Source organism: Amia ocellicauda, chromosome 3, assembly GCF_036373705.1.
Source record: "Amia ocellicauda isolate fAmiCal2 chromosome 3, fAmiCal2.hap1, whole genome shotgun sequence".
NCBI classification, from domain to species: Eukaryota; Metazoa; Chordata; class Actinopteri; order Amiiformes; family Amiidae; genus Amia; species Amia ocellicauda.
This window is the reverse complement of record NC_089852.1, coordinates 39,899,595-39,925,527: the sequence shown is the minus strand read 5'-3', so window position 1 is coordinate 39,925,527 and position 25,933 is coordinate 39,899,595. Positions and strand designations below refer to the sequence as shown.

The window sequence follows — 25,933 nt, the reverse complement described above, 5'->3', positions numbered from 1 at the left end:
TCAAAGATGACAAAAGGCATCTGTCTTCATCGCCCAGAAGAAGGAATTCAAGTAGTACAGTGACTCACAGTCTTAATATTTGTTTGTATTCTCTTAATCCAGACATACATCACACTGTGCATTATCCCGATTGTAATTCGAAAATGATCTTATTATGATAAAATAACCTCTATTATGAACCTTTAGTACGCCCCTGCAGAAGAACAATGGGAAATAGTGCGGTGGCAAATGCATCTCAGCGTATTGAATGGTATGGTGTTCAATTTATCTCTGAGCTATGAAACATTTGGGGAAAACAAACAAGGAAAAAGATTACAATATATATGTTTGCCCCTATTTCATTTTGGCCTTGCAGAATACTGTACTGGTTTCAATCATTAATGCAGTTGGTGGTTGGTTAGATTGCTTACAAGGGATATTGAGAAGAAAAAAGGGGTAGCAATTCATATAATCTAGCACATTATCCACCTTTAGTGTAACAGTTTTATTTGATTATTACTGTTGAGGGTAAAATGAACCTCTTATAAGCCTAATAAGCTCATGAGAAATCCGCTTTCTCCCTGACACCATCCTCTGCATAGTTACAGCACTTGCAAAGTCAGCCAGCAGGAGTCACACCGTCGCTGGGGCTTCAGTGAGAAGTTGCTCAAGTAAAAGTGACTGAGAGGGGAACAAAACTGCCGGAAGTGCACGGAAAAAGGGGAGGAAAAAAAGAAACTCTCAGCAGCTACAATGTAACCTATTGTATCAGAATCCGAAAACACATATTTATTGACGCTCTAAAGGGAAAGAAAGCTTCATGTAGAGCTTTCCAGCAGCGCTTCGTTTGCGGGATCTGTTTTTGGGGGACGCCGGTTGCCTTGCGGTTGAGTTTGCTGTCCCATATGAGCCATGGGGCTGCCGACCCTGGAGTTCAGCGACTCTTTCCTGGACAGCCCCGATTTCAGGGATCGGCTGAAGTGCCATGAGATTGAGCTGGACCGGACCAACAAATTCATCAAAGAGCTTATTAAAGATGGGAACATGTTAATCACGGCGCTGAAAAGTAAGTAACTGGGGTCTATGCCTATGGGGGTTGGGGAAAAACTTTTGTGTTCAGCCAGAGGACCTAACTGATACTGTCTAAGTAGTACAAAAGACCTTACCTTTAATTATTATTATTATTATTATTATTATTATTATTATTATTATTATTATTATTATTGTATTTTGCTTTGGTGAAGCTCTAACAACCCCCTACAGAAAATCACAGCTCTAGCAATAGCAGCCTGTTGCTCTGGACCCATTCATTCATATGCTTAATCCGAAACGTATGTGTTTACTTCTTGGCATATTTGCATGTAATGGAGGTCTAATCAACACGTACGGGTTAAATGAATTGCATTTCGTGCTATTTGCTTTATACAAGAGCTGCATGTGTAGAGGAATGGGTGACGGGTTGCTCTTCAAAGATGGACTCAAAAAGAAGGATTCAATTGGCCAGGCTGTTCAATTACAGCGAATTGTTTCATAGTCGATGGTCCAGCTCTGTTTAATGGGACAGACATGTGAGATGATCTGTAGTGAGCTGGATACATTGTTTTTTCAAACTCAATTGCCCCTACAATAGCATCCATGCTGCAGAGTGTACACATTACTCTGTTAAAACCTAAAAACAAGTCCAATTTATTTAAAAATGGGCTACTTCTTGGGTGCAGTACATGGTGATACATTAACCAGGCAATATGGTAGTTAGAAAAAAAAAACATAAGTCCTGGTTTTCCTGCCTTATGCTTTACTATTAAGCTTGTTATATACTCGCATTTGAAAGGCAATGCTTGTCATTTACACAAACTGCCCTTAAAGAGGAGTCAGACCTATCAAACAAACCTGAGACTATTAACAGTACTGCTTATTTCCTGACTTTAGTCTATGGTATGCTAGAATTTATTTAAGACGTCAATAAAGATGTATATTATTTAATAGTGGCAATGTGTGTGTGTGTGTGTGTGTGTATATATATAAATTACATATAAACACAAGGGCATAATGACCAATTTCCTCAGATTCTGCCTTTTGAATGAATACAAGTTTTTCTTTTTCTTACTGCTTTCTTGCTATTGCTCCTTAAAAGCACAATAATTGTAATGAAAGGTAGGATAAAAGTAACACTTGTAGAACTCTGTTGTACTATGAACTGGCACATATGCAACAGTCAGAGGGTAAGAAGTATCAACATTTTATAGGTAACTTGAAGGGTCCAGAGAACCCTTTGAGTACCATTTGTTTCTAAACTACAGCTTCTCTTAATAGCACACATTTATTTATTTGTTTGTTTACATATATCACTTTTTCCCCCTCATTGTTAGGTGTTATAGAGTTAAAGCACATTTCTGATATCCAAGCAGACTAATGTATAGAAACAGAGTGATTTATGACGGCCTGCAGGTTTAATGACTATGGTACCTTAGGCAGCCCAGCCTCTGGACATATGGAGATCATTAGTGGATTACCTAAATATGCCTTAAAGTATCGACGGATAGTAACTTTTCAAGGCCTTAGGATCACTTAAGGGAAAATATAGATAGATAGGTATAGATACATATAAATTGGAAACAACACAAAGATGCATGCTGGGAATAACAAGAAGTGACAGAAAAACAAATAAATCGACCTGAGAAGAAACAAAAGTCTGTGACATCATTGAAAGAGTGAAAATGTTACAGTGGCAGTGGGCTAGACACATCGCGAGAAGAACAGACCAGAGACGGACAAAAGAAGCTATAGAATGGATCCCAGATGCAAAAATATCTAGAAGACAACCACTTTAAAGATGGGAAGATAAAATTCGATTTGTTAGTGTGACATGGAAAAGAGACACTGTACTTCGAAACATCTTGCTTTCATCAAGCAGTGGATCCATAAAGGTTGCTGCTGCTGATTTATAGTATACACACACACAAATATATATATATATAAATCAATACTGACGTATATCAAATATTTGCTTCAGGAATTGATTATGTATTTAATTTCTCTTTAGAAAAATAAGTTTTGGTTGGGGGTTAGGGTTGTGAATCTACAATAAGTGTCCTTTCATTTGCATTGTGCTCCTGGGTTATTTTAATTTACAGATCCATGTAAAAGTGAAACCCATCACTGCACTGCAGAGTATACTATTCAAAGACAACAAATTAATGGAGTTCAGTATTGTGGGTGATGATATGGACGTAAAAGGTCATTTTTGAGTTTGACTTAACCTTCTTTACTACAGATAGCTGCAGAGATGGAGTTATTTACATCACTCAAATTACATATGGTTTATTTCACAGCATTTATTTTGTAATCTATTGTGTCTATTGTTGTCTTAATGAACAGAGCAGGTGAACACCAAAATGTTCTGCTCAGGTGTCAGGTAATGAAATGTCTGGTCATTATCACTGATTTCTCTGGACAGTAGGGATCAACCATAAGATAACAGAGTAACCTTTAAATAATGAGGAAATTAAAAGCATGTCAGAAAGGGGAGCTTGTATTTTAAAAGGCAAGGCCATTTTCAGCTTCAACAGTGTGCGTTCTAACCAGTGTCGCATTTCCACTGTGAAAACCACATAGCTCTTAAGTTTTTATAAAATAAAACTATGCACATTCTTTCAAAGTAGAGTTTTTCATTTCAAAATAGTCCATCTTAAACAGTTTCATTGGTTGCTTGAAGTAAGAGCTTCCTACAAGGAAGTGTATTTTCCGTGTGAATTTTACTACGTGCTCAAATGAAACCAACCTCCATTTCTAAGCTCTAGGGATTCTGTGAAGGGCATTAATAAGGCTGTCTACTCTGCTGCATGAGGTAATTACTCTCATGATGTTGCCTTCTCTGGAGGGGAGATATGCACATCCTGTTCTGATGCTGTTGGGGCTTTTAGGAGGGCCTGCTGCCTTTATTGCCTCGTGCTGTTGAGCTAAGATGGTGGTTTACCATTTCTCTTTACTACAATCACTTCAGATAGGCTTGCAAAACAAATCCCTTCTGTGATCTTGTATCTTGCTGTAATGACTTCTTAAATGGCTGGAAACCATCATGTGACATCCCCAACTTTCTTTGCAGTTTCTGTCAATACAACACATTAAGAAACACTAGCTTGAAAGTGTTGTTTTGAGTGCAACTATATACTTTGACAAACGTAAATCCCCTTCAGTCAGTGATACAGATCACACAGGAGATTGCAGTTATAGATCAGTGGCTAACCTAGCTAGGACGTCTCTGTAATATACAGTACTATTTTTGTGTATTGGTCAGAACCACAGTATTTTTGTAGCACACATTGAAGTACAAAAATGTCTACTGTGATTACTTTGATCAATCGATCAAATAAAACTTGCAGCACCTTATATACAAAATAAAAGGTCTCAAAATGCTTTACAGCTACAAAGAAAAAGAACACATTGGCCTGGTCAAAGGGATCTGTGTGTACCTAAATCCATAAACTATATTTAATAAGAAAACCTGTAATTACTGTGATGATATAGTAGTATATCTGTGTCAAATACATTTTATTTTGATCTGCAACTAATTTAAGTGTTTATATAAAATATGAGTTTAAAAGCTGTACAAATCTGGTGAATACAACAAATGTGTTTTTCAGATGAATGAGGAAATAAACTGATACATCTTAGAAAACAATAGAACAATCAAATATACAAACTTTTCTGAATTTTATTTTGAAGGCAACCATAAAATGCACCTAGAATTATTTTACCAGTTGACCTATCCACAATAATAAAATAGCTGTTGGCACCAGCTTTCAAATGTAAAGCAACATTTTCACTACACAGAAGGTACCTGGCTATCTGACAAGTACACAGGGGAAACTTTATATGGGGTTTGCTGTACTCCAACCCATAATACGTGGAATAGGAATATTGGTAAAATAAACTGTTAAACAGACTTTCTAAAAGTACTATAAGTCTGTAATTAAAATGACAAGGACTCAGTCCAGGGCAATCTCTCCACTTTGTTCAAGCACGTCAGAACCAATTTTGTGGATTTATTTACCTGTCGGTTGACTCACAAATGAGTTGTTCTGCATATGATGTTAATGGTCCTTTTCTCCAAAGGTGAATTCAAGTGACTTAATGAACTGTCAAACTATGAAAGACTGTCAGAAAGCCCAACTGAAAGATATGTGTGGGATTACAGTCACAGTAGGGGAGGTTTTAGATAAATGGTTTGACTTCAAATGCTTTTTTTTTTTTTAATCCTCCACTTCCCCAGGAGAAGAAAAAAAAAAAACTGAAAATGCTGACCAGTTCAACAGATAGCATGACGCCATGAGATTTGGGATGATTGGGAATCATTCCTAAAGGGTTATTAAACAATGAAAGTTGAACAGATGCCAATTACTTTTTGTGAAGATTTTCAGCTCTCCAATAAGTGATTTGTGGGGGGTTGGTACGTGTGACAGGATTTAAAATCCAGGCACAGTGGTGTTTTAAGTTAGAAATAGACAGACGGTTCTTTGTAGACATCACCAAAGTACTAATTTATTGCAACTGTTTCTGATTGGCTGGGCATAACACACATGGAAATGTAGCTTTATCAACTTTTAAACTCTTTTTAAACGAATATCCACAGTAAGCCAACTGTCAACCAAAACTATTTCCTTGCAGTGGGACCCTGCATGTGAATAGTGAGGATCTTCCCAGAGGTTTGTCACAGGAAATTGATTATACACAGCCTTCAGTATGATAGGATTGTGTAACCAGTGCCTGACTTCATTCATACTGTGGTTACATTCATTCATTAATGTCATTCTAACTCTGTGTTTGAAATTCAGAGTAACAAATCACCAGTCATGTACCTACCACCTTTCAATTACTCTTTGTCCAGCTTTCAAAACAGCGTATGAATCGGAAAATTATGTAAACTTTCAAAGGCTTAATACCTAAGTTAATTTTAGGAGTCCTTTTTTTTTTTTTTTTTTGGCTTTGACTTTGATTCAGACTTCCGTTATCTAGAATTAATCATTAATCCAGTCATTGTTTAATCTTCCTGGTGTCTGCAATGATGTGTAATAGTTCATGATTCACAGGTATAGGGTACAGTTTCTCAGCCGAGCCAGTCACATAAACAGCAACCTGTTCTCGGAACTGTCTAACTCTTGAGCAAATGCGTCTCATGTCATGTTGTATCTAAATCCCGAATTTCACATTTTCAAGGTCAGCTTCGCCTTTTGCAGATGCTGGTAAAGGAAGTCCTGAGGAAACGAATCAATAGTTTGAAAGTTAATTATGCACTGAGCCAGGACAAATCCTCTAGACATGTAAGGTATCAGAGGAATCAAAGTACTTGAAGTGTTAATGGAAAACATCCTGAGCGCTTTACTTAGACACTGTGCAGAAATGAATGCACTGGAGAGTCAAGGTGACTATTATACAGGAAGCTTGCTATAGACTGTTTATTTCTGTATAGTTCCTGAAGATACACCTGGCATTTTCCATATTTCTGATAATCCCACTTCTTGCTCTTTACCATACAGAACACAGAGGGAACCTGACCAGAACACAAAAATACAGCTTCTCTTTCATCTACATGCTTTATTTAGTCGACACTATTCGCAAGTCACACAAGGGTTGAAGTATATCAGTTGGACCTCAAGGCATTACCATTATTAGGCCACTAAATCAATTATACGGTCAAGTAAATTATTTCAATCTCTTTTCTCAACTGCAGGGCACCATTTCAATATTTCATGTTTGTGTGTTCGATCAATTTGTTTTCACATTTCCATGTTGTTGCTGGATTTAATAATTTTGGTTTTAAATCACTGGAACGTGTAATACAAGGAATAATGCAGAAGATAAGAATGAGAATAACAATAACATTATTTCATTTATTACAGTTGTGTCTGGTGGTAGCACAGAAGTAAGTGACCTCACACTCCCACCCAATTCATTCAAGCAAGACATGAACAGGACCATTGTTACAGAAACAAAATTCTGATTGTTAACAATAAAATAATTTTAAAAAAAAAAGCGATCACTGTTTGACTGAGCCTTCGACACAGAGGACACTCTTTAATCCTCCGCTGTGTGCAAGCAGTGTCATGTTACACAGACAACCACGGACAATTAGATCCATACATAATGTTATGTTTGCATGCACAGATGTAGTCATGCTCTTTCTAAAAATATTTAGAAGGATTAGCTGCAAAAGACACAAAGATAGCACTGTTATGGGAAATGTCTGTATTTTTTATGATTTGGGGAAAGTCTGATAAGTGTCTAAGGCAAGAGAAATGTTTTTTTTTAATCCTTTGTGTAATATTTATCTTCTGATGACAGTCATTTATAGGTTGTGTTGCTTCTCTGATCATTTGTCTAGTCATTCTTTGATTTGATTTAATGTCAGTCTGGGCTTTGCTTCAGGGGGACGTTCTGTCAGAATTCTTCTCTTTAAAGCCTGCAAGACATTCTATTGTATATCTTGATGTATATATTGTTTTTACATAATATGTAATTTAATAAAACTGTTAATAGCTCTGATTTGTAATTGTACAGCCTGCTTTTGCTATGTCTACAGAGGCATACTAGTCATTGAATATATTCCAGGAATCCTGATCTAACTGCAACACTCTCTTGCAGAAAAGCACCAGAAGCCAACATTTGAGCCAACATTGCAAGTATTAGGTCATTTTTTTAAGAGGGATCTATGTAGTCTTTGTGCTTTGTACCTTGCCACTACCACATACACCCACAAAGAGTGATAATGGAAAAAAAAAAAAAAACGATTTATTATGTAGTAAAAAAAAAAAAACAGATAAGACTTACTTTTTAATAAGAATAATTGGCCTAGGCATCATGTTAATTTTGGAAAAGTATAGCCTTTTAATCCTGCATTGGCATGGTTTTTCATCTTGTATTATTAACAGCCGTATTGTTTAGTCTATAAAAAAGTCCTAACTATTGCAAAACAATCCAGGAATGTAATGTTAAGTGTGTAGTACCTGGGATTATAAAATAAAATTGTGCCAAGCGGCCAAAAACAATAAAAGAACACTGATTACGTTTGTATACAACCAACAGACCTTTTTTGGCATGGTGTTTCTAAAATAAGGTTATCATACAATGGAAATATACCATGTCATACCATTTTAATATTTTATCCACTTCACTTTCAAAACTGTTTGTACCAGATTAAATATTTAAAGAAGTCAGAACTAAACTTGGTGCCTTTTAGTTTTATCTGTGATATCTACTGGCAGCTTCTCAATCTGGTGTTTTAGAATAGTAGCCCCTGACAAAAAGGTAGTAGTTTGATCTGAGATCTAAAGAGAATTGTAAAGAAATAACTGCTATGATGCTGACAAGGAATTGTACCAGGTGGGACAGTAGTTACCTGGAGCATAATTTTAATTTCTGTGTTCCTCAGTGGATTCATCGTGATATCTTTACTGCTCCGGTTAGATGGCTCTGTTGCTGCTTGTTAGGCTAGAAATTTAAAGATTATGTAATACAGGAATTGCTTAAATGGAAAAGAGTTATTGCAAGTCACCATCCATGACAATTGTGCTATTCAAATCAATATTATTCTACAGTATTTGGTTTCTAATCTGGTGTCTATAAAACTTTTTGTTCAAGAGCATCGCAGTCACGTATCTATTTCAAATTAATTTATTTTCATCCTATTTCTGAATTTGTAAATGTGGAGCTTGTTAAAGGGGGGGCTGCCCTGTTTAAACGTGGTCCCTACAGCTGCCTTTGCAATATGATTTTATAATTAGATGCTGCCACTGAACTCTGGTAGTTTACCCAGATAGCAAGATTTGTTTTGACTATTGAAGTGGTTTTGTGTAATGGAATCATTTGAAAATGGCAGCTTTATTTAGGCTGGAATGAAATCGGAACACTGACCCCCGAGTTATACAAGACTGGAAACTTGTACTCCGTGGCATTATTATTTTTTTTTTAAGAGGCCACTTTCTTCTAATTATAAATGTGACCGCTATGATGTACAGGTTTGTAGTTTGCTATAAGTGGCAAGGTAAAAGTTTTGATTTAATCTAGCCCTTGGTGTAATATGGGCTGTACGTGTTACTATAAGTGTGTCTCCTAACCTTTGCTAATGAAAAATGTCTTCTAACAAAGTACTGTTGTCTCCTACACTTGAAGATATACTGAAGGGTCCCTTATTAGAGTGGGGGAAGAGTGATGGAAAGCAGGGGAAATCCAGCATCTAGTGTTATTCATTGGAACAGTCCGACACGATTCAATAGATTTTATATCACTATTAGCAATGACAGGAACTTATGTAGGATCCAGTCTTGGTGGAGTTAAAATCCCTCTTTCACATCGATAATTTACCTCACCTTATCAAGATCAAATGTTCTTTAGTGACGATCCTCACATTACAGCAACTGTCCTGCTGTAAATCTGTATATCATTATACACTACCAGTCACAAGTTTTAGAGCATCTCAATTTTTCCAGTTTTTATTGAAATGTACAGTTTAATCTCTCAATGTACTCTGAAATTAAAGCATAGAACAAATAAACAATTGGAGATAAAGCAATAATGGAATCGTTTTAACAAAATGTAACCCCTTAAGCTGACACACCCCTCTGGAATGCTTAAAAGGGCACCAAATCCGTGTGCTTCTCTTTAATCCCATGTGTACTCTTCCCTGTTGTTTTTTGCCAAGTGTTTGGTATCCCATGAAAGCTAAGACTCAGTTTTCTAATGATGTGATGCATTCTCTGATGTGAAAATAATGTTTTTTATACCCCCCCTGCAATACACCCCCCCCATCCCTCCGCATTCTGAAATCGTGGGGGGATATTAGGTCTGAGTAGGGATACAAAATCTCAGAAAATATTGACAATTATGACACATTCTGGCTCCAGACAGTCTACTGATCAAAACAAGACCATCCATGTTGTGGTAGAAGCAACACACCCCCGTAGAGAGCTCAAAATGTCAAGATGGAAAACTGTTTACAGTGCACTAATACACACCGATTTCACATAATTGGATCTGAACGTCTCTGTGTTTAATATAACATCAAATATTATACACTGGATTAATCGTTAACTTGTTCTGAAAAAAACATGCCTATTTGCGAGTCTACCCCCCAGGCTCTGAATTGTACATTGTAGGAATACAGTGTAACTTCTATGCACAGGAGCTGCTCATAACACTGCCAAATAAGAGGGTGTAGTAACACAGTAACTCTGAAATGTACATTATTTTTCAGATTTTTGTAACCTAAACTTTATTTAACCTCTGGCAGTTTACCGCTTACCTTTGTATCATTTCAGGTTATTCACTGGACTTGAGCTGCTTACATTTCTATAAAAACTTAGGGGTGTTCTAAAACTTTTAACCGGTAGTGTTAAAGCTAACAATGCATTGCAGCAACACTTGAACTTCAGTTCTTAACAGTTTCAAAATAAAGTTTAGGAGTGAGGAATCTACTTTCAAATATAAAATAAGTGCACACCTTTCTCAGCACTCGCTTTTAATTAAATAGTAAGGCACACATTAATTAATAATAAAAACATACGCACACACAAATGTTAAAGAAAAACCCAAAGACTAATTAAATGTCTCTTATTGGGGGTTAGTCCTGGAAGCTTAGTAAAACCAGTATATGGAGATATTCTTAAGAAAACTTATTTAATTTAGTTGGTGACAACTGTTGCATACACTTGCTCTTATTCTCTCTTGCGGGCAGATGCAATTGTAACCTTGAAACAGTTTCTGTTCTGTAATTTTTGTGGTTTCAATTAAATGAAAGTGTGTTTATTGGGTTTTATTTGTTTGTGACCCGCGTAGTATTGTTATAAAAACCACAGAGAAAAATTAAGAGAAGCGAAGATCTTAAGAGGAAACCTCTATCTTGAAATTAAGAAGAGTCAGCTAGTTAGAAACTGAACAATTAACACGTATGAGGAATAGAGGGAGATTTGTAGTCATTCCTGGGATAGTAAACCTGAAATGACAAAAATATGCCATCGATATAAATAAAACAGTGTAATAAAGCCAACAATACATCATATATTTCAGTTTATTACTGCATAGGGATACAAAACAAAACACAACGTAAACAAAACAGCTTTAAGTGACAGCTGGCTTCGGGTGAAACATATGACAACATATTTGGGTACTGTCACAATGATTGAACTTTCTTCCACAATCAACCGACCAGATAATTGCAAAATGCATGCTTTAGAAGAAAACCCTTTACAGCTTTTAAAAGCATGTGGTTTATGATCCTCTACTGACAGTCATTCATTTCATGCACAACAACATAAAAAAATTAAACCTGAGGAGAACAGCCTTTTAATTTGTGTGGGAGGTGAGGAAAGTGGAAGAGTCTCTCAGCAGGTCAGGATGTGAAAGTTAAAGGCTTCAAGACCACAGTCTCTTGAGTGGAGAACCATGAATGCCACAAAGTTTCAAGATGTTTAGTAGAATATGCGCATGCGTGCGCGTGTGCGTGCGTGTGTGTGTATGTATGTCTTTGCTAATCTTTCTTTAGTGAAACTTTTTATCAGGTTATGGAGTACAGCTTCTATTTGTAGACAGTTTTATGATGGTGTTTTGATTCTTATGTCTGCTTTGGTCACATGACTCCAAAAGTGAAGAAGCACTGACTCATAATTCTATTTCTATTCTGCGATTTAAATTCAAATTGCACTGAAAGGCAATGAAACGCAAGGAATATACAGTTTAATAGTGTATACATAAAATATATATATATAATGATGGTGATCTGTGCTACAGTGAACCTTCCATGTTTTGCATACTAAGGCCCGGATGATGCATAGTTCAACATGCAACTGTAATCACTACTAATAATACACACATGAAGTAGGACATACAGTGCCTGAACACTTTTGGGATCGTGTGACCAAAGTTTAAAGAGAATATGAATGGTGGGTTGTGCGTCAAAAAAGCATTGTGAGAAAACATTTTCTGCTAGAGCTCGCACTGTACACTCTCTCTGGATAAACAGGACGTCCATCTCTTGGGAAATATCAATCCAGAACATTCCACCAACAACTTATTTATTATGTAATTAGACAAGTAAACAGCAATTTACTGGGAACTCAGTGGGCATATTTCCATAGGTCTGATCTTCACCCTTAAAGATAGATGGATAGAAAGACAAACAGAAGTAAAAGTGAAATGATTTAAACCCACATTTTATTACTACCTGTGGTATGTGTGATATCACAATTGACTTTATCTTTGAGGTGGGAAAAGAGGTTGAGCTTGTTGGTTTGTTTATTCATTTTTGATTGAAATGATTTGATGTCCTCCCTTTAAATGTGCTGATTCTGGGCCAGCAACAGGCACACCCAGGACTTGTTAATTACCCTTTGATAACAGCTTAACAGCTGCAGGAAATTGTGTCCTCCTTTAGAAAGTGCATGGAGCTACAGCTGGACAACAGCAGTGAAAATGTATCTACATCATGTTTTGTTACTGTTGCATACCATTTCTTTTTCAATACCCTTCTCTTCCACGTTGGCCATGATGCTTTCTAGAGCAAGAAAATACAGATACAATTCAGTAAAGCATTACAATTGTGCTGTGTTAGCACCTAAAATCTGGAAATGCTGAAAATCTTGAAAGTCGAAAATCTGGTTTTGTGTACCACTTGAAATCAATCGAGTCTCTGTGGGTTGGGTGTTTCTAAACGACACAATACATAATAGATCTATATTACAGATGCTTAGTAGATGTCATACCTCCAGGCCTGGGTCTGCATTATAAAAGCACTGTGAAATGCCCATCGCTTTCACAGCTAAAAGTGCTATATGATGCAATGATGACGTGATGGAATGCAAAGCCCTGTGCACTTCTTCCCAGTATTGGAAGGTCTCCCATAAACACTGCATTGGATTGCTATAGTGACACATATTCACAAACACACATCTTAGAAAGAAACAGATTTCATATTATGTGGGCATGACATCCAGTAGAGCTGAGGTGGTGCTATGAACTAATTGAGTCATATGCATCATTTAGACTTTGCCATGTGTTAGTTAGAGTTGCATACAATGACATATCAGCATTATTAGGATCATGAAATGTGCACTGTTTCTTCTTCTTCCATGTTGCACAGAATAGGGCTTGGCATCAGAGAGAGGCTGGACTTAGCGCTATTTGATTACATAAACCACATGATTGGTGTTTTGCAGCATCCAGAGGAAAGCCTAGCTAAGTTTGAACCAAAATTCGATTCGGACAAAATATTTTTTACTGCTTTAGCCACTTGAGAGCCCACAAACTATATTTGTAACATTTTGGTTAAATGCTTATGCTGTTTTGTGTGTGTACAATACTCGGAGGCCATAAGGTGCTATCCAAATGAAAGCTGTTGTATTTTGTTTTAATGAAGAAACTGTTACTTTCTGGGATTTATAGATTTTTGTAAGACACCAAGTACACCCAAAATTGTAACCTGTAAATGTTTGGAAGAAACATAAACCTAAAGTACACATGCTGTACTGCTTTGTTATCACTATAAAAGTGTTTCTATTTTGTTTGTCTAGAGGGACTTCGAGACCACTGGAAAAAGGTTCTTTAAGGTTTTATTACTGGTCCTAATACTGTCCTTCAGACAAGGCTTTTATTTTTATTTTCATTCAGGATAGCGTCTGTTCCAATGCAGACAACAGAGCTTATAAATCAACCACAGGCACTATTAGACCGCTTCAGAGAACCTGACAGAAGCAGGTTTTTTCTCCCAATAAACTTAATCTTTAACATCTGCCTTAGACCATAAAAAAACTTTCAGTAATTCCTTGGTGCCAGATACTCTTAGATACTTTTAGATGCATTTAAACTTTTTTAGAATGGTACTTTTAAACTGTAACTATGTGCCATTTAAAATCATTGCCTTCTTTTTCCCAGACCAGATTTATTTTTAATTTGTATGGAAAGTATGCTCATTTGTTAATGTGTATGCCCTGTTTCTCCGGCACAGAAGGCTTCTTACTCTCCTCGAAGATAGAAAACAAACTAAGGAGACATATTCCCAAATCCAGAAGGATTTATATAAAATCCCTTTAAATACTAGATTTAAAAGAAAATCAGAAAAGCATTAACTTTGATTAATCCTAAATGAAATGGTAGGTTTTCTCTCTCTTTCTCTCTCTCTCTTTGTCTATTTCCAACTGTTTATATTTATCTCTCTATAGATGTATTGATCTGTTTTGTTTTTATACAGGTGCAATCAATTTTAGCATCAGTACTTCAGCATCAGAATTCTGGTGGCGGTAAGATTATAAAGAATTCCATTAAAATTAGACACGATAGTGGGATTTTCAGTCACATAATCCTTGGGGTAATAGAGGGAAGAAAAATGAAGCTAATTGCCATCTGAAGAACTTGGCTGAAGTGGGTGTCGCAGGTTTTTACAGGCATGTGTTGAGAGTGGGGGTGTTGAGACCTAGCTTTGTGGCTTGTGTGCGGTTTTAATGCATCTTGACCCCCCCATAGTGCAGTTGACCTGTCTAACCTTTATCTTAATTTACAAAATACAAAATCAGTGTATGAACTGGTATTATTATTTAAAGCTTTATATGAGGTAATGATCGGACACATCTGATACAAAAATGGTTAGCGTTGCTACTTTGAATGAGAAAATAATGTGGAATTTGCTGACATGGGACAGACATGACCGTTCTCCTATGTGGCTGAACATCATAACAAAATATCTACATTGTCCTGCTTTATGCAAGGTCCTTTTGCTTAAACATACATATCTGCTTTGGATTGAGTCAATCAGTGTAATATGGTATGGTTGTTGTCTTTATTTATTTATTTATTTATTTATCTATCTGTGATGTTGTGATGCTCACAATTAGTACTCAACCTGTGTGTTCATGAAATGTAGACAAAATGTAATCAGCTAGTTAATGTCCTGGGAAATGACTGTAGATAGACCTAAAGGTTGGTTTATTTTGTTTTCCAAGATACAGATCATCTGTGCTTAATATTGTTGTAGCCTGCAATTACCCTGAGGATTCCCGGGCACACAGATTCCTTGTGTTGAAGAAAGTGCCGTCGCATAGCTTGTGTAATTATGATGCTGCATGCCTTGAGGCAGATTTGACCTAGCCTTTTATTTAGAAGAAGAAAAAAACAAAAAACGAATGTGTAGACATGATACCCCAAGGCAAATGCTATTATAGTTCTTTTATATTTAGAACACTGTTAGTTTTTCACTGGAAGCAAAAGCGATTTAATGTAATTTGGTAGCCTTTATATGCAACATGTTTTAATGTACATAAGCACATTCTTTAGCTTTAGGCCCGGATTAAATCAAAACTTCGACCCACCCGCCAGGCGCAAATTACAACTCCAGCTCATCTCAACGGGTTTCCATATAGAAGCAAGCAGCCTCCAGCAAATAAACTGTCACTATTAAGTTCTGTGTTTGTAATTTGAGATTGGCAGAGGGGTCGGATGTGTGATTTGATCCAGGGTTCGTAACGAAATAGGCCGCAGTAAGACGCAGCTAATCCTCTTTCCTTATAATTATTATTATTATTATTGACATCATAATCAAACTGAGGAGTCACAGCAGCAGTATAAAAGCACCTTGAAAGTGTTTTTTTTTCTTTCTTCTACTCAATGAAATACTGTTTTCTTTTGCATGTTTTCTGTTCATGGCTTCTGTAATACAAACATCTACCAGCACCCAAAATACTATTGATAACCACATCAAAATTCCTAACAAGTAATATTTTTATTTCACCCGCGCTTCGCACAGGGTAACTAGGAGAAATCGTAGTGATTTAGATCTGTTTGAAAATCAGTTGATCTTTATTTGAATCATACTGTTGACAAACTATTAATGTTATTTGCATCATGTATAAAGAGGTATTGGTGACTTAATGACATAAAGATCTCGCAAGCTAGTGGTAGAGATTTTTAGGGAATTGAACCCAGATCTAGGAGCCTTAAAGACATCTTAGTGGTAGACCTCAGATCTGTCAGGAACAGTTGAGGGATCTGATGAAACATAGCAGCTTTGATAAACTACAGTCAGTTAAACTTTAATTTTTATTCTCTGTGGCAGTGATGGTGTAGGAGTCCTAATTCCATTTGTTTGTAGATCACCTTCTGTTAAAGACCATTTTAAACCAATGCCACATCTCAAAAAAACGTTTTTTTGTGTTTTGATTTTAAAACTGTCAGTTTCTTACTTAGATTAAACTCTGAATAGATCACCATATGGTCAATATTTCTCCATTTGCAGATGTTTCATCATGGCAAAATGTGAGTCTATTTACTGGCACTCAAGGTTGTGGTTAATATTTTCCTAAAATGAATCCTACTTCATTACACTGTAAATGCAGCAATGCTAACATTGCACATTAAATGCCTTTTATCTTACTGCTCTGTTTTGTAGTGTTACATTGACTAAAACTGGGGCTGAAACAATAAACTACAGTACAGAATAGGACATCTAATCTGAATAACACTGGTTCAGATATGGGCTATGCCATTACCAGAGGGAGGTCACACAGTTGTGAAAGCTATACTGACAGGTTCACTCAGAGATGGACAGGGTTGCTTTGGCTTGCAGTTGCCACATGGTGCTCCCTGTGGTTGGCCTGAATCCTTTGAGGCCTCAGTGTTATCCAAGAGAGATCCTTCAAGCTCTGTATCTAACACCTTAGCTGCTTGTGTTGTAGACTTGCAGTGAGAAAACAATCAGATGACCTGCTGTTCCTGATTCATAGCACATGTGCATGTTGTCTGCATCTCTCCTGTACTAGTCGGCATGTTGGAGGAGTAAACCGAGCTGATTGAAGATTATTGGCGATTCCAATTAATTTAATCTGCAGAAAGAAACAAAAAACAAATGGAAAAATATGATACCATAGGATAAAAAAAAGAAAAGGGGCCACTGCAAGAAGCAAGCAGTAAACTTCCCCCCTGGGACTGTTTAAAAGGGACATTGTCTTTCCATAGTCATGAGGTTAAAGTTGTTCTTCCCAAGGATGTGAAGGAGTGAAAGCTGAGAGGAAGAAGTGTCAGGTTTAGGCTGGACTGTCTCTTTTTTTTTTTTTTTTTTTATAACAACCTCTTTTCTATGGCCATATATTAATGTGTCCATCTTCAGTAGACCTGTTTTACATTAATGTGTTTTATCACTTCCTTTTTGTTCAAGGAATTAATCACATTTGTCATTATACTTGCTACATAATATTGAAGTAATTGCAGTTCTTTCTCTAATTGGAGACTATGCTGTTTCTTGATGCTTGTATCATGTTAAGTTTTTCCTTATGATAATCACTGTACTTAATATTGTATACAATACTTCACACTACCCAAATATCCCTTTACAATGAAGGCTGGTCTCAACATGATCAGTTCAAGTCATTCTGTGCAAAGTAGATCAGATTAATTGATCTTAATATCAACCTCCAAATTGTTAGGGATCCTACACCTCCTTTTTGCTTGAACCCTGATAGATATGGTAGACTACCACACACCAAGGTCTTCTGCACAGCCCTGAAAGAAAGTTGTTGTTTTTCTTCATCATAGAGGCATACAACATATGACGTTTTTGATGATAGCCTCACATTACAAAATGTCATATATTTACTTACACAGAGCAATGGCATTGTACCTGTAACAAAGAAATCAATGGTTCTGAAATCAGTATTAATGTAAAAGGAAGTTTATTATTTTACATGCAATGCATTTCTGAAACCTGACCTGATTAAAGGTTATTGAAGACCTATGCAATAATCTTTTAACGACAGAAGGGAATGGCTGGGTATTAGCCCTATAAATGAGCAATGCATAAAATAATCTATTTGTAAAAAACAAACAAAAAAACAAAACAATAAATGTGTTTAGTATTGTCTATGTACATGCTAGTGCTTGGCTTTGAGAAATGCGTAGTGTTTATCTTCTTTGTTCTCATCTGAAAATTGAAACTACATAAATCAGGAGTTATACAGAATATAAAATATAGCTAGATTTTTATTGCTGTGTACACTTGGCAATGAATCAAAGATTCAGAAGAACAAAGTTATTTATATATTTTTTTCTGAGGTTCTTCAATTATGTGTAAATATGGGTTATTATGAAACATGGATTATTGCATGCATATACCTAAATTACACCATTGTGGCCTGGAAGATGAACCTTTTGATGTTTCACATTCATTAGTGTAATTTTAAAATAAAGAATGGTGCTTTTTTTCTCTCTGACATTTTTGTTATACATAATGCATATAGTTCCAAACTCTTGAGTGAAACCTTCAGTTCTTAACTTTGCCATGGCAACAGACTCCTACGGCAGCTCTCAGGCCGTGCTTCAAAACAAGTGGGAGAGCAATTCCCTGAAAATAGTGGTTTAACAACTTTATTGGGATCAACCAATTGATTAATTTAATGTGTAATAACACTTTCTCATTCTTTCGTCTTAACATTGAATTCTCATTATCCGTTGTTACATTGCTTTTCTTTTTTAAATGAAGGATAAGAAAAATCCCCCTTAGATTATTGGGAACTTTTCAAGAGCTCATTGGACAGACACTTTTTTATATTTTCTCTTTCAGCAGGGAGACTAAAATACCAGACCAGCATATCTACTCCATTCCAATTCTCTCTTAAAAACACCAACTTCATTATGTCATCAAATTAAACAACAGTGAAATGAAGTACTTTAAGATGTGATTTAAACAGTCGTGGAGTGAAATGATGTTTGAGGCTGAACAATAGACGGCCTCTTCTTCTCAAGTGCTCTCACTCCGATTGTATCAATCGGCACTGTTGCCTTTATTTAATGTTTAGAGTATTATGTTGTGTGTGTGAAAATACTGCATAAGTAACAATGCATGTGGGTATATAAGTATATTTTACTTGGTAGGCTGCAGTTTTCTTCTATTTAAATATACTTTATTCAATTATAATACTTACTGTCTTCTCCTTTTTGTCTTTTTCAGATCTCTCTGTAGCTGTACAGAAATTCTCACAGTCTCTTCAAGATTTTCAGTTTGAATGTATAGGTGATGCTGAAACAGACGATGAGATTAATATTGGTAAGTTTTGCAGCAGCCTTTATCTTCAGCAGAATGATACATTCTTTGATGGTTTATACAGTAAAGTGACCTTTTCTTTGCCCTCCCTTAGGAGGTTAGCCATAAGGAGGGTTGGTCACTTTTGACGGCAATATGGTAGTTCTCATTTTTTTCCTGTCACTGCACTAAATTGGAATAAAACTGAGCTTTCAAAAAAAAAAAGTGTTTCCTTATTGAATTCTTGAAAGCATCACACATCTTGCCAAGAATGTCGATGCACTTAGCTTTCTTTCCTTCAGCTCTCAACTGACATCTCTAGTACTTCATTTTCAGTTGATGGATGTTCGCTCATGACGTATCAAACCCTTCAGCAATTTCAATCATCCGCCTGACAATAATTTGGATTTCTTATGAAGAAGTAAAAAAGACGAGTGTACTTTCAGTTCGTGGGCACAGTCTTAATAAACACCAGAGTCACTGAAGAATTAGAAAGCAGCTGTGAGAAGAGTGCAGAGATGCCCTAATGAGTGACCTTCCTGGAAACCCCTCTTCTAAATTTCCATTCTTTCACTTTTCATAACTCTCAATGTTACCACCACTCTCAACACAGCTGTGCACTGAGTCATGAACCATCTGCAACCAAAGTTAAGAGAGATCTTGGAAACTGTAAATTCGAGGAATGCCTCTTTATTATGTTACCGTTTTCAAAAAGTAATTAAGTAGTGAAGGTTTTATTTGTGTTATTATTATTTTATCCCCAAACTGAAAGTGATCCTCAGTGTCTGTTAAACAAGGGCAATTATTCGCATGAAAAATACAAATGTACCACATTATGGTTAACGCAATTAACACAAATTAATTTGGAACAGTCCGTCTCTGTTCTGGCCGCTAGTCAAGAATGGTGTTAATCTGAATCCGAACAGTTGTTGCATTTCTCTGCCTACCCCCCATTCGATATTGTATAGAAACAGCCGTGTCAGGACAGGATCTCTGGAGAGGAAACGCCGTTCTGCCATTTGATAGTGGAAGCCATGTGGATTATCTTGGTCATGGCATGGAAAGCATTTAAGATTTACTGTATCGGATGATGCAAAGTAATTTGTAAAAAAACGCGGTCTAATTCAAAGATATATGTCTTTAAATGAGATTTAAAAATCATGTTATTTAATGTTTTCTTTTTTTTTTTTTTTTACTTTGAACTTGCTTTGTGGTTTCTCAAGCATGCGACACTGAACTTCACAGTTACAGCACTATTTCTTACACAATATGGATGCAATACAGTCTGAGTTTAAAAATCCAATGGGGAAGTAAGAGGGGAAAAAAAACATGTCACTCTCGCTTCACTCGGTGTGTGGTAAACACTGTGACCCTGCTTGAAGAAGTGATTTTGGTCTCCATTTCCTTTAATATGCACGGAAAGTGACCCTGTCCACACAGAGTTATTTAACATCGTTAAGAAACTGCAGTTGCTCAAAAGTAACCAACAGAGCTTACTATGTACAATCAGACTCAACATTTCCTGCACAAGTATAAAAAGAAAGAATGAAGAAAAGATAACATTGTCTGCAGAGATCAGGTCCAACTTTTCAGACTGGCTTTGTTACACCCTTGCTGTACTTTAAGCGAAGGCCTTGATGTGTTTGGAACAATCCACTTTGATGCTACAGGCGTACGACGAGAACATAACAGACACCTCTGTATTTGCTGGAAGAGTTCAGGTGACCTATTATTGATTTTCCTCGGACTTCCTACGGTGACATTCAGAAAGTATGCCACCTATATTGAAATCCATTTGAAAAGAAGATTGATATGGGAATAGAAAACATTAATTGTATATATATATAAAAAGAAGACAAAAGTTAGTTTCACTTCTCTTTGTGTTTTCAGTGCCTTTTTGTCTTAAATATGGTCATTTTTCAGACGCACCAAATGCTCGTTTTTGTGTTTCGTTTTTAAATCTGCTGTCTGTTTGAAAGAACTCAGATACACATCTGCTACAGCACTCGCTCTGCCTGGCTGGTAAAAGTCTGTAGTAGCTCTCATCTTTTCCATCATAATAGGATGTATCCCCTGGAAAAAGTCTGTAAATAGCATTTACATGGAAGGAGAGACTAAAAACAAACACTAAAATGCGATTTTCAAAATTTAAATTCAGTAAGACCAGTCTTTACCTTGAAACGATATGACAGTTATTAATTAATAATAATTTTTGGATGCTTATACCTTCTCTAATGTAAAGTATAGTAGCCTGTAAGTTCTGAGAATGCAAATCAAGAGGTTACACATCACTTTTCCCATTTTATGTGTATTATAACCAAGCTTGACTACCATTTCCTGTCTTCAGTGTTCCATCTTGGCACTGTGACTATTCCAACTCTGGCCCTTCACCTCTCAATGACCTTTTCGTAATTTCAAAAAGGGTCTTTGAGTTGGTGCAAGGCCAAGTTAGTTGCAAGTTCAATGCTATGTTTTTTGCTCATTCATTCAGATAGTATTTGTGATTAAAATATCCACAGTCTGCTGCTCCCCACCAGCAATATGATCTGTTATCTTTGGTGCCAAGCTGGTTAATGGTCTGTAATTATGGTGTTGCATTGGCACTAAGACCTGTTAGTCTGGCAGTTAAGTGGCTGTTCTGCATGAGGACTGAAACACTCACCATTTGAAAGACTTATCTGATCTTTCATTTTATGAAGTGCCGAAGCCTCAAAGCCCAAGACCTTTTCAGAGGAATTTGTACAGAAACGGAACTGTTCTCTGAGTAGGAACGAGTATCGCTAATTAGGAATAGGAAAGGGATGCTCTTAATGGCGTCTTCCTGATATAGCAAAAACAATATTAACATAAACCCATTTTTGTTTAAACAACCAGCCTTTTTTTGTTGCTTGCTTGTAAGGCATAGATGCTGACTCAAACTGCCTAACTGGATTGTGATTTACTTGTTCTGCTTCTAAAACTAAAGACTAAATCTAGAAAGTATTTTTCATCAGGTCAGTTTCCATTGTGTCCAGGTGACTGGTCATTTATCCCAGTAATTGTCTTGGAATATGAGTTCAGTTTTCGACCTTTCAGTTTCTCCTTGTTCAGCAGTCTCGAAGGGTTTCAATACCCAAGCTTCAAGCAGGGCCATTTAGTTTTGTTAGTGTAAAAGGTATTATATCAATTTTGATTTCTGGGTTTACTCAGACTGTGGTCTGTGAAGAGGACATAATTAAATGTATTTTTTTTAAAGGCAGTAAATTCCTTTGCGAGATTGTGTGTGTTTATTTAGCAAAATAGACAAATGTGTTTATTTTTCTTTCTTTTAACTAAAGCAATGAATGTAGGTGGGACCCTTAATGTATCCAGTGTGCAAGTAGGTCTGTTTAATAACTTAGGAGTGTCACAACATAACACATTCCTGTTCACTTCAGGGAGAGCATGCTTCAGAAATGAACGTCTACAATTTCAACATCAAGGAAATAATGATCCATTGTCAATATGTTGAGCAGAGGAATTGTATTAATTTCCAAAATGATTTTTCCTTCTCGTTTCTGTTTTTCTAATGTTTTTTTTATTGCTTTATTGTTGCTTTATTTTGTATCTTGCAATGGGTAATTCCAGTTGATATCAGCTGTACCACCGAAGTAGATTCATACGTGAGTTGGTTTGGGCTCAGGAATGGTTCACAAACATCAGTGTGTCTGATACACAAACTCCACAATGCTAGAGGGATCTCTCATGTTCTGATCTGCAGTATATACCCCTGCTTAAACATGTTGCCTGAGCAGTGGTATGCAGCTAATTAACCTGATATACCATGCAGAGCCCTCTGTTTTAACTGTTAATATGTCATTATTGTAAGACGTTGGATCAAGGTTTTCCCACTTACAACACATTGCATCCTATCTCCGTATCTTTAATATGAATATTCAAGATTCCCTTTTGTCTAGAGATTTTTATGAAGATCCTACGAAGAAAGTAACTTGAACAAAACCGTGACTTTAAGAACCAAGAACAAAGGAACCCCACTCGTAACCATTAAAATGTATTGCTTTGAACTGGTAGGAATAGGAATTCTCTGTCTAATGTCTGCTATTTTCATTTCAGCTCAGTCTTTCAAAGAATTTTCTCAGCTCTTGAACACAGTTGAAGAAGAGAGAAGACGTCTGGTAAGCGTTTGCTTTCATAATGTTTTCTCCTGTGATGCTATTTTTAAGTTTTATCGGTTTGTTTACAATATTTTTTTTTATTTTGTAACAATATTTTAGTTTGTAATATGCTTTACATGTAATTTTAAATACATTTGGTGTCAATCAAAGGGGGGAAAATCAAATATATCAGAAATAAATGTGGTGATACAATGCTGTTTGAAGTTGTTATTTAAAAGTAAAACATTAATTTCATGTAAAAGATCACATCAAATATTATGTAACTGTCATCTTAAATTCATAAATTGGAGTATATATGCTTAATGGCTTTAATTTACCTTCAATATGAAACAAATGAAATTAGTATTGTTTATAAATCACAAGAAATTTAATCTGATTTGGGTTTTTGAATTTTATGGGAAATAGGTCTTCACAAAACAGATGCTAGAAAAGGGTCATGATTCTCATGGGGGATTCATGACAAACCGCACGTATAGTCAGACATTACTAGCATGTTTTTTTTCTTAAATTTGTAGCATTAGAGAGGATTTAGGTCCATACTGCAGTGCAGTTTCCACGGAAATGCTAAATTTGGCATCGCAACCTTTGGCAAGGACAAGATGTAGGCCTAGGTTTTAAATGATGCCTCTCTAACCCATTCATGCCCCCCCCCCCCCCCCCCCCAAGACAAAACAGCCAGACTAAAACAGAAATACTCTCTTTCACCGTCATATATTCATACATAGCCTTTTCAGTGTGGTGAAAGTTTGCTGACTTGTCAAATTGGAAAACAGAGCAAGCTTTCATCTGCTCTCCAGTGCCAAGAATGGGCAAGTCTCTGTCTTTTTTGAGGTGGCAAGCCTTTAAAAGCCCTGGTAGCAGGGAACATTGAGTCAGTACTAATGAGGCAAGCAGAGAATAGGAAACAAAAATCAGAAAGTAGGTCAGTTATAACCAGGGTCAGTTGGAACTCTGTATGTTGACCCTCTGTGGAATTTACATTTCTGTCTTTCCCAAGTTAGATAGGCTTTGAAGCAGGTTTGTAATTATTTGTTTGCTTGATTTGTACATTTTATTCACTTGTGATGCAGATTGACCTCTGTAGTTTTAAGTATTTCACACAAAGTACAACTGTCAAACGGAATATTAGAGATAAAATAAAATGCTACTTTAGTCACTAGTGTAGATTTTAACCTTTTTCCAAAATACTGGCAGATTTCCTTTTCCCAGACTCTTGTCGTCACCTTAAATAGGCCAGTTCCTTTTCAAGTACAGTGAGTACTTTTAAGCACAGGAACCTGGCTGGGCACTTCTAATCTAAACTGGTCACTTGACACCAAATGTACGTTTGCTCTCCTAGAAAGGTGGTGCTTCAGACAAATCAAAACACTAATGGAAATAATAAACAGTCTCTTTAATGCCACTACTTTTCAGCAAAGATATTAGATCTTTCTTCAACTGATAGCTAATTAACTTATCATCTTGATAAGCTAATTGGGCTGACCCCTTGGTCTGCACATTTATAAAAGCCAGATAAAGACTCAGTCCTTTGTGAATTACTGGCTTTTAGCCCAGTGTTACAAATGGTTTGAACTAAAATCAAGACTGAATCTTAACAAACTTGTGGGCAATATCCAATAGCATCTTTCTTGTATAGCATACCACAGAATTACATGAATCCTCCTGTGTCCTCCTATGTCTATCGATGGTAACAGTGGCATTTCAGAAGGACCTGGTTCAAGAAATAAGTGAGCTGGATGTGGGATCCTTGTCAGCCCTGAACGTTTTTTCTCTGTGCTCTGCAGTAACTCTACAAAAGCCTGCATGCAGGCTATACTTCAGTGAATTTGCCATCTCTTGGGTATTGCATGTAAACGAGAACATGTCAAGTTAATTCATTTCAATAAGGATCCATTTTGTAACTCAAAGTCTTGCTTTGGTTTCTGTTCGAGGCCAGTCCCTGTTGAATAGGGTCTTCTCATCTTTTTTTATTCCAGCGCTGTGTGTGAGTACTACGAACAGAACTGGGTGATGTGCTAAGAAACTAAAACAAGAGATATGTTTCACAATGTTTTAATGTGGAATCAAAATCATAAGGCCTGTCACTCAGGATTATCATCATTTACAGACTTTTCTCCCCATGTACTGTGTTTCCCTGAAAACATACCTGTGGAAGTGATCTTGGTATGAAAATTATCTGCAATCAATAATCAATTAAGAAATTAGCTTATTATATAATATATATATATACAAACACACACACATACTACCGTTCAAAAGTTTGGAGTCACTTAGAAAGTTCCTGAAAACATTCATGAAATGAGTTTGAATAGGAAATATAGCAAAATGAGTAGGAAATATAGTCATTGACAAGGTTAGAAATAATGATTTTTAATTGAAATAATAATTGTGTCCTTCAAACTTTGCTTTCGTCAAAGAATCCTCCATTTGCTGCAACTACAGCCTTGCAGACCTTTGGCATTCTAGTTGTCAATTTGTTGAGGTAATCTGAAGAGATTTCACCCCATGCTTGCTGAAGCACCTCCCACAAGTTGGATTGGCTTGATGGGCACTTCTTACGTACCATACGGTCAAGCTGCTCCCACAACAGCTCAATAGGGTTTAGAGCCGGTGACTGTGCTGACCGCTCTAATATAGACAGAGTACCAGCTGACTGCTTCTTCCCTAAATAGTTCTTGCATAGTTTGAAGCTGTGCTTTGGGTCATTGTCCTGTTGTAGGAGGAAATTGGCTCCAATCAAGCGCCAGGG

General features: G+C 36.5%; 1 protein-coding gene across 2 annotated transcripts in view; it reads left to right on the top strand.

The window, feature by feature from the left end:
* Positions 1-642: 642 nt before the first annotated feature.
* arhgap42a (Rho GTPase activating protein 42a) overlaps positions 643-25,933 on the top strand; it is a 65,713-nt gene continuing 40,422 nt past the window's right edge. Inside the window, exons 1-3 of one of the 2 annotated variants that reach the window (XM_066699410.1) lie at positions 643-1,045; positions 18,959-19,054; positions 23,123-23,184. In XM_066699410.1, the coding sequence (XP_066555507.1) occupies positions 892-1,045; positions 18,959-19,054; positions 23,123-23,184 (312 nt within the window). In that variant the 5' untranslated portion in view covers positions 643-891. The remainder of the gene's footprint in view (positions 1,046-18,958; positions 19,055-23,122; positions 23,185-25,933) is intronic. The other variant, XM_066699411.1, reaches the window with a different exon arrangement.